This window comes from Cydia strobilella, chromosome 3 (assembly GCF_947568885.1).
Source record: "Cydia strobilella chromosome 3, ilCydStro3.1, whole genome shotgun sequence".
NCBI classification, from domain to species: Eukaryota; Metazoa; Arthropoda; class Insecta; order Lepidoptera; family Tortricidae; genus Cydia; species Cydia strobilella.
The window spans coordinates 7243913-7257268 of NC_086043.1; the positions used below are offsets into that span (position 1 = coordinate 7243913).

At 35.6% G+C, this 13356-nt stretch overlaps 2 protein-coding genes across 2 annotated transcripts; both read right to left on the reverse strand.

Moving 5' to 3' along the window:
* Positions 1 to 1577: 1577 nt before the first annotated feature.
* LOC134756268 (gamma-glutamylcyclotransferase-like) lies at positions 1578 to 3775 on the reverse strand. The gene is made up of 3 exons (XM_063693096.1): positions 3588 to 3775; positions 2014 to 2147; positions 1578 to 1923 (listed from the first exon to the last, which is right to left on the reverse strand). Exons 1-3 carry the CDS (start codon positions 3711 to 3713, stop codon positions 1635 to 1637), a joined length of 549 nt encoding a protein of 182 aa, XP_063549166.1. The 5' UTR covers positions 3714 to 3775; the 3' UTR covers positions 1578 to 1634.
* Positions 3776 to 8093: 4318 nt separating this feature from the next.
* LOC134755719 (glycosaminoglycan xylosylkinase homolog) lies at positions 8094 to 12264 on the reverse strand. The gene is made up of 6 exons (XM_063692264.1): positions 11801 to 12264; positions 10981 to 11118; positions 10576 to 10804; positions 9630 to 9834; positions 8971 to 9171; positions 8094 to 8627 (listed from the first exon to the last, which is right to left on the reverse strand). The coding sequence occupies exons 1-6, from the start codon at positions 12092 to 12094 to the stop codon at positions 8423 to 8425; spliced, it is 1272 nt and encodes a 423-aa protein (XP_063548334.1). The 5' UTR covers positions 12095 to 12264; the 3' UTR covers positions 8094 to 8422.
* Between the last annotated feature and the right edge of the window lie 1092 nt (positions 12265 to 13356).

The following is a 13356-nucleotide window of genomic DNA, read 5'->3' on the forward strand; positions in this document are numbered from 1 at the left end:
ATCCAACAAAAAATACAGTTGACATGAGTAGTTCGCGAATGAAAGATTCAAATGAAGTACTTCACTTGATGTCACTCTTTAATTCACTAGTTCAGTTCGGATTTATTTCGATTTTTACTTCAGCAGTTCAGTTTAATTATCTTTTCATTTACTTGCTCATTCGCTTAGATAGTGACAAGGACGCCACGTTTAAACCTTGATTCATTAATTTGAGTGATTCATATTGAATGAAATTATCAATCGAATCCTTCATTCAACTCAATATACCCGCGAATGAGAGATAGAAAACCAGTACTGTTGATATAGATGAATCTTTTGAGCTACTGAACTAAACTGAACTAGTGAACTAAACGAGTGAAGTACTTCACAGCGTATGAAAGATGCATATCAATCTTTTCTTTTTAGTGACACATTTTGCGCATGACTAAAATACAGCAAAACTATTCAGTATACAGTTTGATGCAGCTAATTACCAGGTCATTCTAAGACAATTTCGTGTTTCAAATTTGACAGCTAAACGAGGTGGTGCTGTATGGCTCCGGACTAGTCTCCATCATGTAGACTATATAAAGGAGCCAAATCTCTATGTATGAAAAGTGTCCATCAAAAAACAGTAATTAGGCGGCGCCACCATACACCGAAATACTACCAAAAACAACCTACGTAATTTGGTCGGGTTATTTGTTGCCTTATATGGTTCATGTTATACTCATGTCCCAGAGTCTAACTAGCGCCACCGGAGAAATTAAGAACTATTATTTAAAGCTGAAAGCGGTCACTTTTGTAACAATTCTGCCATAAGAGATTGGCATCCTTTCTATACCATCCATAGTCTCCATGCTCCGGTCTTTACGCGGTCCGTCACGTTGGTTGACAATTTTATTTATTGACGCGCACGAGTGTGGAGGACCCTAAAGGTAGTACTGGCGTGGGCTTCCACACTATCGCACCGAACCGTCAAAACGGTGCGATCCTACCCTCATCCTACCTTACAGAATGCCGCACACGTGCGCCAGTGTTGCCAAGTGTCCCATATTTCCATGTTTGTCTATGAAAAACATGGAAATACTACCTATTCCTAGAACTGCTCCAAGGTCGCGGTGCGGTGCGATGGTGTGTTACGACTATCTCTCTAGAACATAGACCTAGCATTACATAGATGGGCAATACGCGTGCTCCCGTGAGGGACAGAACATACGTATTGTTTTTTGTTTTTAGTTAAGTATTCCTTTTGGCATTGTAGCTTTTAAATTGTATGTAGATATGGGTGTACAACTGTACGTGTTGCCTGAAATAAAACTTTATTTATTTTATTTTATTTATACGCAATGCGACAACATGAATGACAATATGAATGATTGGTCGAGTCGATTTGTAGCCCACCATAAACCATACTAAATTTACGGTGGGGAATAAAAAAAATGTGAGACTAACAAGGACAAACAATAAGAGCGCTTTCTCTGCTACTCCTACTGAAAGATGCATAAGACTATTCCCCCCGCCCCTCATGCCCGATCCAGTTATACTAGATTCATGCTCTAGAACCACTAGCACTATACGAAATAAAAACATATCAAAACGGTATAATAAAAATATATTAATTTTACCAAGTCATCAATTTGAAATGCATGATTTCATAAATCCAATTTTGCAATCATTTTGGGAGAGGCCTCTTGGCCATTATGAGGTAATTTATTTAGCTTTTCTATGTAATCTGGAGGCAGTTGACATTCTACTGCTCCCTTCATGATTACATTAAGGTAGGTGATGGACGGTCTCCGGTTCACTGGTATGTCATCATCCTCCTCTCGGGGTGGTGGGTTAATAGTTTGTTGATAAGTGCGGCATTCGACTTTTTGACCATCTGGTGTGGTAATTTCCACTGTTTTAGGAAAATACCAGTTAGTTTCTACACCTTCTTGCCTGGAAAAGAATATGTATCAGTATAATTAAGAACCTTATAATATTTTGTTCAAGTATTTTTGTGTTACTGTCTTATGAGCCGAGACTAACCAGTCTAATGCCGGCATATCATTGTTATGCAACCTCCAGATGGCTCCCCATATAATTGAACCTTGTTTAGGTACTATAGTAGCAGAAGTTCCTCGCCAGTGCTCAGAATACTTCATGAAATCGAGTATATGATTCTGAAAAAAAAATATTGATGTTGTATTCGTAAATATTCGTAATCATATAATACCAAGAAACAACACATTCATAACAATTTATTTATATTGTATATAAAGCTAAGGCTCAGCCATACAAATGAAAAATCTGAGTGTAGGAAATAGTTGATTTTGCGTTGTTGGAAAATTGAATGAAACAAAGCAAAATATTACGCGAAACTGCGTAGGGGGCGCCACTACCACAATCTGAGGGTCTATCGCGAAACAAGAAAGTCGAAATTTCGTTATCTCTGTCACTCTTGCAAGTCTTGCATATTTGAGCGATAAAGAGGCAGATAGCGAACTTTCGGATTCGCGTTTCCCAGTAGGTCCTCTGTAAACAAACCACCTTGATGCATCAATGTAATATTTTATTATCTCTGAAAACTTGTCAAAAACCTGTTAAAGGTACAGTATGTATAAGTTACTCTATGGTTCACTAAAGGGGCTAGTGCTGCACTCTGGTGGCAGAAGATTGCAGTAATACCCCCTATTAAATAGGATTTAAATTTCATCGAACTGAAGAGGTACTATAGGTAGGACCTTGGGCCTTAGGAGGTATTACTCTATCCTAACTGATTTTTTGTTCATAGATTTTAAGATGTAATCTGTTAAAAAAATAATTACCTCGGAGTACCTATTATTGGCTAAAGATTTACACATGAATAACCGGCTTATTAAGAAACTAAGACATTTTGGCCCTTTCAATGACTTGTAAATAATAAGGTAACTCGGTAACTAAGGTACCGCTCTTCCATATTCGGGCAATAGAGGCAGATAACACATATAACGACATTGAAGGGAAGTGACAATCACATCATACTAAGCGGATGTCATATAAAGCATAGTAAAGTTGATCAATTTCCTATTTTTATTACTTACTTACTTACTCTTCTGGCGCAGCGACCCAAAGTGTGTCTTAGCCTCCAATTTTTGTTAAGTTTTTCAAATTAATCTCTATTTCCTTTGTGATGAGAGATGAGTTTTATTAATCTTGAACTAATTATCAACTTATCATTGAGAATCAAATCTAAAACAACGTATACGCCACGTACGCACCAAACGTTCTTGCAAGGAAATACGCGGGGACGGCCACGAAAACCAGTGAATGTGTCATAGTTTCATGAAAATAGGATTTAAGGTCATAGGTCATAGTCAGCAATTTGTCACTATAAGCAAAGTCATCTTATCAGACTGTTAGAAAGAGTTTTATATGAAAACCAAACTTCGCACAGGAATAAGGTCAGTAAGCGGTTGGTCAGTATATGCAGTCATAATAAACGGATTCCACTGTGGTATTAATTTAGTTTAAGGTTGTTTCTATACTTTAAAAGAAGGATTTTATTCTATAAAGAAGAGTATATTGGCCAGATAAGCTCAGAAATTATTTAATAAACAATGTAAACTGATAAGCATACTTACATCAAGCCGGCCGACGCCTAGGAATTCTGCTGTAGGATTGTTAATACGAATTCGTTTTTTCAGTAAATTGCTACCATAGGCAAAATACAGGAAATGATCTTTAACTGGAGCTATCATTTTTAACATTAATGTCTCGAATGATCAAAGAAAATCTCACCTTTTTGTCACTATCACACATTGTTTTGATAAACAAATACGATCAGTATCTTGATCGTAATTTTTATTGCTCATTAAAAAAAATACAAAATTAAAAAATGCTTTAATGCCTTATAATACAGCCTAATTTGAGTGATCTTGTAATATAATATCTGTGATTCTGTGATACTGTCACATAACGTTGACAGCTTAAAGGAGTTTTTTTAACCCCCGACCATAGATATAATATTCCTAAAGATGGATCCTAAGCAAACTGTCACCGTCGCCACTTGGTTTTTATGTACGACTAGCGACCCGCCCCGTCTTCGCACATGTAGTTTAACTAATTTACACGAAACCTTTACAAATTATACATATAAACCTTCCTAACTATTTAAAAAAACCGCATCAAAATCCATTGGGTGGTTTTAAAGATCTAAGCCACAGATTAATAATATGTAGCAATCTAAGCATACATAGGGACAGCGACTTTATTTTATACAATGTATTGTAGTGATAGTGATTAATAATGTGTAACCACCTTTATGTGGCCATGTCGATAAAGTCAAATCGATAAACTATTTAATTTATTTAATCTTTATTGCACAAAAGAAAATACAATCGTACAAAAGGCGGACTTAATGCTATGAGGCATTCTCTACCAGTCAACCTCCGGGCAAAGCAGAGAATTTGTAGGCGGTGCAACATAGTGATTATATACAAGTATAGTTAAATAATGCATAGGCATAGACATACATACATATATCTGTATATATAATATTCATATAAATACATACAAACAAATACATAAGACATGATGAAACTTTCAAAACAGAAACACTAAGAATTCATCGTTCTGCCAGCAAAGTACTCACGTAAGGATTTTTTAAATGCAAATCTATTCGGACACTGTCTAATTTTAACAGGGAGACTATTCCAAAGGCGAGCTACCTGAATAGAGAAAGAATAGGACATGAAACCTGTTCGGTGAGATGGTATGGATAAAGAAAGGTTGCCAGTAGAGCGAAGTTGACGGACACGAGAAACACCATAGTAGTTGAAGAAAGATTTGAGATATTCGGGAGATTGGGGATCATTAATAACAGAAAAGAGGGTGCAAAGCATGCGAATATTTCGACGAACACGTATAGGAAACCAGCCGAGTTTAGAGCGGAAAGAGGAGACATGGTCGTATTTACGAAGACAGAAAATGAAACGAATGCAGTTATTTAGTAAACGATCTAACTTGTTCAAGAGCTCTTCATTTAAGTCTGGATAACACACATCACCGTAGTCAATTATGGGTAGGATTAACTATCGACATTTCTTGCAACTTAATTTCTTGAAAGGTTTAACTATACCTAAAATGAACAAAAAACGCGTTTATTCTTTATCGTGGTTATCAGGTCACGCTTTTATGGTCACGACACAGCAGGGAAAGAAGGGAAAGTTCAGATTTTTAATTACAATACATAAATACCTACTAAAATATGTGTTCCGCAATAATTTATTTGTTTTGTTATATTATAATATATTCATTATTCCTTAGCATTTCAATTATGTTTATTTTTAGCGGACATCGAAGCTTCAATTAATTAATCGCTATTCCGTTCCGCTGTGTAGCGCTTATCGATATATAACATGATTAAAAATTTTGGCAACCCTAAAAACGCAACACAGCTGTGTAACCACCAAGATTGTTAAAAGTTGAAAGTAGAATAACAATAAATTTTATTGTTATTCTACTTTTAACTTTTTACACTTGTCTCATTTTTCATTTTATATGGGTGCTTGCCTGAAATAAAATCAGTTTATTTTTATTTCATTTATTATTAGGGTTCCGTACCTCAAAAGGAAAAAAGGAACCCTTATAGGATCACTCGTGCGTCTGTTCGTCAATAATTTCAATTAAGCTAAAATTTGGTATATATATGTAAGTTTGCGACCCACAGACGGACATGTAATATAATGCGCCGTGATTCGCGCATGAGTGTGGAGGCACCTTTAGAAATGTGCAGTCAAGCGTGAGTCGGACTTAATTACTCAGTTTTTGATCCGACCTCTACGGGTTTTTTAAAGACAATTCACTCACGTTTTACATCAAAATACATTCTTTTAATTGTGTAATGTACGGAACCCTTGGAACGCGAGTCCGACTCGCACTTGGCCGGTTTTTTTATTTATTTAAAACGGCGACGACTTGATTTGAAGGTCATCTTGTCAACAGTATGGTTGTCCTTTTTTGACAAATTGCATTAATACAAGAGCGAGGAGAGATAAGTGATACTAGTTGCTGCGCCGTCAAAGAGAACAGTCAACGTTGAGGCCTTTGTGGGAAATGGGAAACAAATAATTCAAATAAGCTCGACGAATCATATTGTCGCATTGCGTGTGTTCTGATTGTTCTGTCCCTCACGGACGCACCGTAGCGTATAAGCACATCTATAGGATCCTACCATCTATGCTCCAGTTCCAGTGTTCCAGTGACGAACAGCATGCGAACAGCTGACTGAGGACGTTTATCGCTTTTGTTGTGTACTTGAAAATGGCTTCCGGTTCGAGCGCCATCTTGATAGTTAGCATCGTGATTAATTACTTTTTTTTTTGCTTATTAATATTGTTTAAAGTGTAATATCGATAGCTTATTATACAGTAAACTAATGTGGTAGTGTGCAGTGAATGGAGAATTAATTTTGAAGCGCGTTTAACCACCATCTTGGAGTCAACGGCCGGTAGTCCACGTGCTTCTTGTAAAGTCTAGCTATCGATTTACAAGAGCTAACAAATCACCGTACACTGTCTTGTACAACCGTACAATTTTTGTCGTTTGTAAACCTCTCAATACCTTGATACTGGCGAAATAGTTCCACTGGGCTGAAGCCATAATTTTAAAAGAAGAAGAAGAAGATGTACTTGAAAATCTTGGAATTTAAACAGAAACCACTGCAAATATTTTAATTACTGCTACGTTTTATAGTGCAATAATTTTAAATATGTCCTCAAGAGAAGAAAGTTTGCGTAAGATAATTGTTTCCGAGATCTGTCTCAGTCCGCACTTGTCGCATCGGAAACTTGCAAAAAAATTAAATGTCGCTAAGTCTACCGTATCTAGTGTATTGAAACGTTTTCGAGAGAGGAAGACGACTACTAGGAAACCTGGCAGCGGGAAGAAAAGCGGCCCTGTTGATGCAAATATGGAAAGAGAAGTTATAAAGTTATTCCAGCAAAATCCGAACCTGACGATACGAGCCGTTGCTAAAAAAATTAAAATGTCTGCATCGTATGTGCAAAAAGTCAAAACCAGAAACGGCCTAAAGACTGAAGCTAGAGCTCGCAAACTATATGAGCGAATTTTAACGAAACACGATTGCGTCGTAATGGACGTCGAAACTTACACTAAAAACATTGTTGCTGACCATAAGCAGTTACCTGGCCAAGAGGTCCATACAGCATCAGACAAGGCAAGTGTTCCTGATAAATTTAAGAAGAAAAAGTGTAATGATGAACTCTCTAAACTGCCTTGAACTTCGGCCAAGACATATTGGGCCTTAGTAAAATGCATCAAAAAAAGCAACAAGGAAGCAAATGATGTGACGAAATAAAAAAAACTGGCTTACAGCAACTAATTCGTAAAGATTGTTGTATAGGAAAGTTTCCATATTTTCTGGATGAGATGAGGGTTTAGATGTTGATTGATATAAATGGGCAAGATACCAAATTTAAATAATAATTATTAATTAAATAATTATATACAAATTGTATATTTTTATTCGGTTTTACAGTTTATTAAGAATTCCTGGTAGGAAGTAAATAAGTCTGTTATAATGTTTTATTTTCCTAGTTCATTGTGAATTAATGTTAAGTAATGCAGAAGAATAATAAACAGATTTCTAATATTATTGATCTTTAGTCATGGTTTTCCCTTAATTTCATCTTCTTACTGACTAAAATTATATTGCACACAACTGTATATTATATGGATAAGGATCGATTCATGTTTCCAATCAAATATTGGTTCCTATGTTGCATCATCTACATATAGCTCAATTTTTACTCATATATATTAAAAGGACTGCGGGGAAGAAGTGGCTACAGGCAGACGTGGCTCACTCTGCGATTTTGTCGCTGCTGGTGTCTAGCCATAGTAGTTGCCGCGCACCGCAACGGAACAGACACCTGCTCGCGCTTGCACCACTTAGCGGTCATTTCTGTCGTAATAAACGCGTTTTGTCAGAGTGAATCTTCTGTACCTAGTAAGAAAAGGAAGGATAGAAAAGGACTAAAGAGAGAATAGTAAATTTCATTAAAACAATCAGTATATATATTTTTAAATTGTTTATAGTGTTCCATGTTCAATAATTCAATATACACTATTCTTTTCCCTTACAAATCTAATGTTGTACAATCAGCAACACCCTGAACAAAGTAAGCTTTATCTCATTGCAATAAGGTTCGCCAATCGTCAATAGGGTTGCCAACTGTCAAACGATTGCATAGATGGCGCCAGCATAGGTTTTCCCTGTTTCTAGTTTTGTTCTATGAGAATTGAGATTTGGTCTAAAGGAAGGGCCATAAAATTCCAAAAACTAAACAAAAAAAATTGACACAATTCTAGGTATTGACAGGAAAACCTATGCTAGCGCCATCTGTAAAATACTTCTACTGACCAACTCCGTTAATTATTATTATTAGTATGACCATTATGTTTTAAACACTTTGGCACTACCATGTCTCCCTATGCAATATTGTACAGTGGCATACACTTTCAGAAGCCTGCGTTCCACGGCTTTGAAATGGTCTTCCATCACTAACTTTCCACCTTGAAATGCGGACATTAGTTTGATTGTTTCAGTCAGGCTGCCACCAGAAAGCAGCTCTAAATATTTCCATGTCGTCAGTCTTAGACTGAAAAGAAAAATAGATTACAGCCTATGTGGAAATTTAGGATTAATGGACGGCATCGCCTACGTGTCATATCGTCGTCTAGTACCCATAAACCAAACAATAGTGAGCTTACTATGGGCCTAGGTCTATTTGTGAAAGATTAGATTGTCCGTTGTTGATTTAAAATAATTGATAATATTTATTCACAATAAAAAAAAATGTTTATTAGACAGTTTCCCAGTAACTTCTATAATTTTGGATATTTAACCATAAAAAAATACACTGTATCAATTACTTCAAATAAACATTCTGTATAGTTTTACACTATGGTACCTAAAGTATTGCAAATAGTTCTTTCACTTACATGCAGCATTGGTAAAGTGGAGCTAATATATCCAATTCATCAATCGCTGGGTTTCCAAGACCTTTTCCATTATCCAGAAGTAGAATTCTGTCTTTATACATTTCATAACGGTGTCTATCTCCATTTTGGATCAAAAAGTCGAATATTGAAATGTCTACCAAGTCTAATATTCTTTTTGAGCTCAAAGTTCCTGTAACTTTTCTGAAAACATAATAGTTCACATTGAATTTAAAAACTACCTATAACTGTTAGCTTATATCACCTAGCACCCCTGCATACACATTCGAATGTAGGGGTGCCGAACTAATAGCTTTGCTGACTGTACATAATTGATCAATCAAGTTGGTTTGCTGACACGCATGCAGCCCATGCAGGTTAGGACTAAGGTTCTCATTCTAGTCAATAAAATTAGCGTATGTTGATTAATGTCTAGTTGACACCAAAAAATCCTTAGTCTGGCAAAAAAGAGTAGAAATTAAAAACTGTAGTGTCGTCCCGTTTTTCTTAGATTGATTTGAAAGGGACGACACTACAGCGTTGCCACTTTTTAATTTCTACTCTTTTTTGCCAGACTGTACCATTGTATATTCGGTATATTCATTGTTCATCGTAACACTTCAATGGATTTCTAATGTAATGTTAACTCAAAACTTACTTACTTACAAAAATCATTATCTCTTTGCCATTCCATTAGTTTCGAATCTCTGTAGTTGCGGTGCCATGGTGACTTGAACACTTGGAATTGGAATGGTTTGTCTAAGTATAAGATTGCTGCTCCTTCAATCTCGCCCTTATTGTCGGGGCATACAGTCTCATTTATCTTACAATAAAAGCATTTGCCATAGATACAACGCCCACCATTGCCTGAAATGTAAAACAATATGAGAAAATATATATTTTTTAATTATAGTTCCTACAGGAGTGAAAAAACATCAGAATAATTTAAGTTAGTTGTAATATAACATTTAAAACTTTCGCATTTTGAACACATTAAATCTCATTTACAATCGGGTCTATCGCGAATTTATTTTGTTACCTTTATTTACCGACGTTTCGACACAGGTTTCAATGGTCGTAGTCGCGGCTAACTGACGTCCCAGCATGTCAAAACAGAGATTTGTGTGACTACCCGACGAAAAGTGTAAGTATTTAAAGTTTACGGTAGACATCACATTTTCAAACCACCCACTACATATTGACATTTTGCTGGGACATCAGTTAGCCGCGACCAGAAACGTCGGTAAATAAAGGTAACAAAATAATTCGCGATAGACCCGATCGTAAATGTGATTTAATATTGAAATACAACATTATAAGATTTTTTCCACCTGAATAGTTACAAAATATAGGTATTATTAGTCATTGCACAATGCTGGGAATTCTACAAGAATTATAGGCCTTTTGCCAAGTCTAATATTTAACTCTGCATTGACTTTGACCTACTTCTAATTACTGATTGAATATAAATTTGGCAGAGCAATTATAGCTGAGAAATAACATACACCTTCTTTATATTGTGGTATTTTTTTAAGATCAGATTTTATTTTCAATATACAAATTTCAATACAAATTATATGATGCATGAACCTAAGTTCCATCATTTACCATTTCTTATCATAGTTCTTTTCAATCCTATTGTAGCAACAGGAACTATTTCTCTATCCACATGAATTTTCCTTATCACTGAGGGAGGTATCCAAGTGAAGTTCAGAGTCATGGCAAGATAGTAAGCAAACACTTCGGAGTTGTGCCTATCAAAACCAGCCACAATACCTCCATGTATTATATGATCTCTTTCATACCTCTTTGGTTTGAAGTACAGCTTCTGTTTTCCCTGAAAGATTTGTTAATACAACTTTTATAAAAAATAAAGAAATAAGGCTCACTTCTTAATACAAAACTGTGATTAAGCTTTGGAGCAAAATTTAAGCCCCCTCTTAAATGAAGTTACTTTAGCTAAATGTGTTTCAATATACAAACACTACTGTAACATTGTTTGTCAGATCTTACCTCTAATAGCAGAAGCAATTTGAGTTGTGTTCCTTTAGGTGCGTTGTCAACAAGGACAATGGGTGCTGTCTTTATAGTGTGTAACATTTGTCCCGCAACTCCATTCTTATGAGGGTACAGTGAACTTCCAGTGCCTACCTAAAATTATATTTATTACTTAATTTATTAATTAATTGTACACTAGCACATTATTTAAATTAAAATTTAGCAAATAAGATTAAATATGTTTTATTTTAAAATAGAATAAAATATTCATCTATATTCCAATTAGGCATGATTTAAATTTCACTCACTTTAAGTAGGTAGTACTAGAGATAGGACATATAGGACAGTAGTCCTCTGGGGCTGTAGATATCATTCTTATGATAGAGGAAGGCAGTTGATAGTGCATCCTTTGATACATTAAGTCTAATCTAGGCACAGCATAAAACAAGACTAATGGGGTTGGCAACTGTCAAAGGTTTGCAGAGATGGCGCCATCATAGCTGGCCCCTTTTTCTATGAGATTTGGCTTAAAGGGCCACGCAAAGGGCAGGGTTATCACGGGCATTAAAAAAACAAAAATTTGACACAGTTCTAGGGATTAACAGGGCAAGCTATGCTGGCGCCATCTGCTAATTATTTCGACCGGCCAACCCCATTTGTATTGCACAATTGAAAAAGGAAGAACAGTAGAACAACTTAGTATTTATTTAACTGCATATGTACTTATAAATAACACATTTTTAACTAGGTTCACGAAGAAGCATGCTGGAATTGGCATTGTTCTTTTGATTGTATAGGATTTGATTCATAAAAGTATACACAACAAAGTACATACCTGGCTTAGATCTGGCCAATCATCTTGGATATTATTTGATGGGCTAAATGAAGTCAGTAAAGCTTTTTGAAGTGGGAAGAACTTGGAGTTACGACTTTTATATTGACTAGGAAGATAGTTGAGGTAGTCATAGATATCTTTAAACACGCTAGGCGATTGATCTACTTTCATACTGGGAACGTTAAAATTTACAGATTTTTTACCTATCGGTATTAAGGTATAGAAAAAGTATATATTTAATGCTACAAGTAAGAGTAGAAATAGAGAGAAACCGAAAACATAATTCATAGACATTGTGCATTTCAAATATAAATTAACACTACACAAATAGAGTACTAACACACTTAATCAGATCTATTGTTTTTCTCTACTACAATAAACGAATTCATATTGTATGTAAAAATACATATTTACAATAAAGTTAATTTATAAAATTTGAATAAATGCAATGGGCACTTCTTCATCCTATAAATATAAACAAAATAGATCGATCAAACCGAGATGTCATTGTCACTGTCACATGCTGACATTTATGAGTTGTATTTTCCCAAAAAATGTTGACGTGTCCAAATTGAACTAACTAGACAACAATAAGGGACTTCCGGTTCGAGCGCCATCTTGATAGTTAGCATCGTGATTAATTACTTTGTTTTTTGCTCATTAATATTGTTTAAAGTGTAATATCGATAGCTTATTATACAGTAAACTAATGTGGTAGTGTGCAGTGATCGAGAATTAATTTTGAAGCGCGTTTAACCACCATCTTGGAGTCAACGGCCGGTAGTCCACGTGCTTCTTGTAAAGTCTAGCTATCGATTTACAAGAGCTAACAAATCACCGTACACTGTCTTGTACAACCGTACAATTTTTGTCGTTTTTAAACCTCTTAATACCTTGATACCGGCGAAATAGTTCCACTGGGCTGAAGCCATAATTTTAAAAGAAGAAGAAGACAACAATAAAGATTAACATTTGTTACTTTAAAGGTCGATCTATACGGTATGATCAAAGCGACCGATTTAATCAGAAAAGAAATTGGCGTCAATCACCAATTTCAGATTTATGGTGATATTTAAGTGCTGTAAATTTAAAAAAATGCACCCAAACGCGAATATTACCGTCACAAATTGGTATTCTTGCGTCCGCACCCGCACCTCCATTTTATAAGTAATATCGGCCATGATAATGTCAAAATCGGCGATACAAATTGGTGTTTGCGTCCACACCACCTGATTTGATGAGACAATTTAATTAGATTTCCCGTCTGAACTGCCCTTAAATGATGGTACTGAATAAAACTTTTTGGTTCTGAATTCTAAGTTTGGCTTAATCTTAAAGCTCATATTTTAATATCCGGCCGGATACCGGATAGTTACTTTGCTTGATTTCGGAGTAAACAAATTGGATTTAAGAAACAGTCACGGTCATAATCGTTCTCGTTTATTATTTCAAATTACTTGCTCGCGCACTCATTTTAGACCACGAGCCAGGCGCAAATTTGGTTAGTCATTGCCTCCTGGGCAAAAACTCGTATTGCGGTTAACGGCTATGTATGA

Excerpts from the sequence above, each read along its gene's own strand:
- LOC134756268 (XM_063693096.1), bottom strand. The coding sequence starts at position 3,713 with ATGTTAAAAATGATAGCTCCAGTTAAAGATCATTTCCTGTATTTTGCC. Across the intron at positions 2,148-3,587 it reads TAGGCGTCGGCCGGCTTGAT|AATCATATACTCGATTTCAT; the intron begins GTAAGTATGCTT and ends TTTTTTTTTCAG. Across the intron at positions 1,924-2,013 it reads GATATGCCGGCATTAGACTG|GCAAGAAGGTGTAGAAACTA; the intron begins GTTAGTCTCGGC and ends ATTCTTTTCCAG.
- LOC134755719 (XM_063692264.1), bottom strand. The coding sequence starts at position 12,094 with ATGTCTATGAATTATGTTTTCGGTTTCTCTCTATTTCTACTCTTACTT. Across the intron at positions 10,805-10,980 it reads AATTGCTTCTGCTATTAGAG|GGAAAACAGAAGCTGTACTT; the intron begins GTAAGATCTGAC and ends CAAATCTTTCAG. Across the intron at positions 9,172-9,629 it reads AGAGATAATGATTTTTGTAA|AAAAGTTACAGGAACTTTGA; the intron begins GTAAGTAAGTTT and ends TTATGTTTTCAG.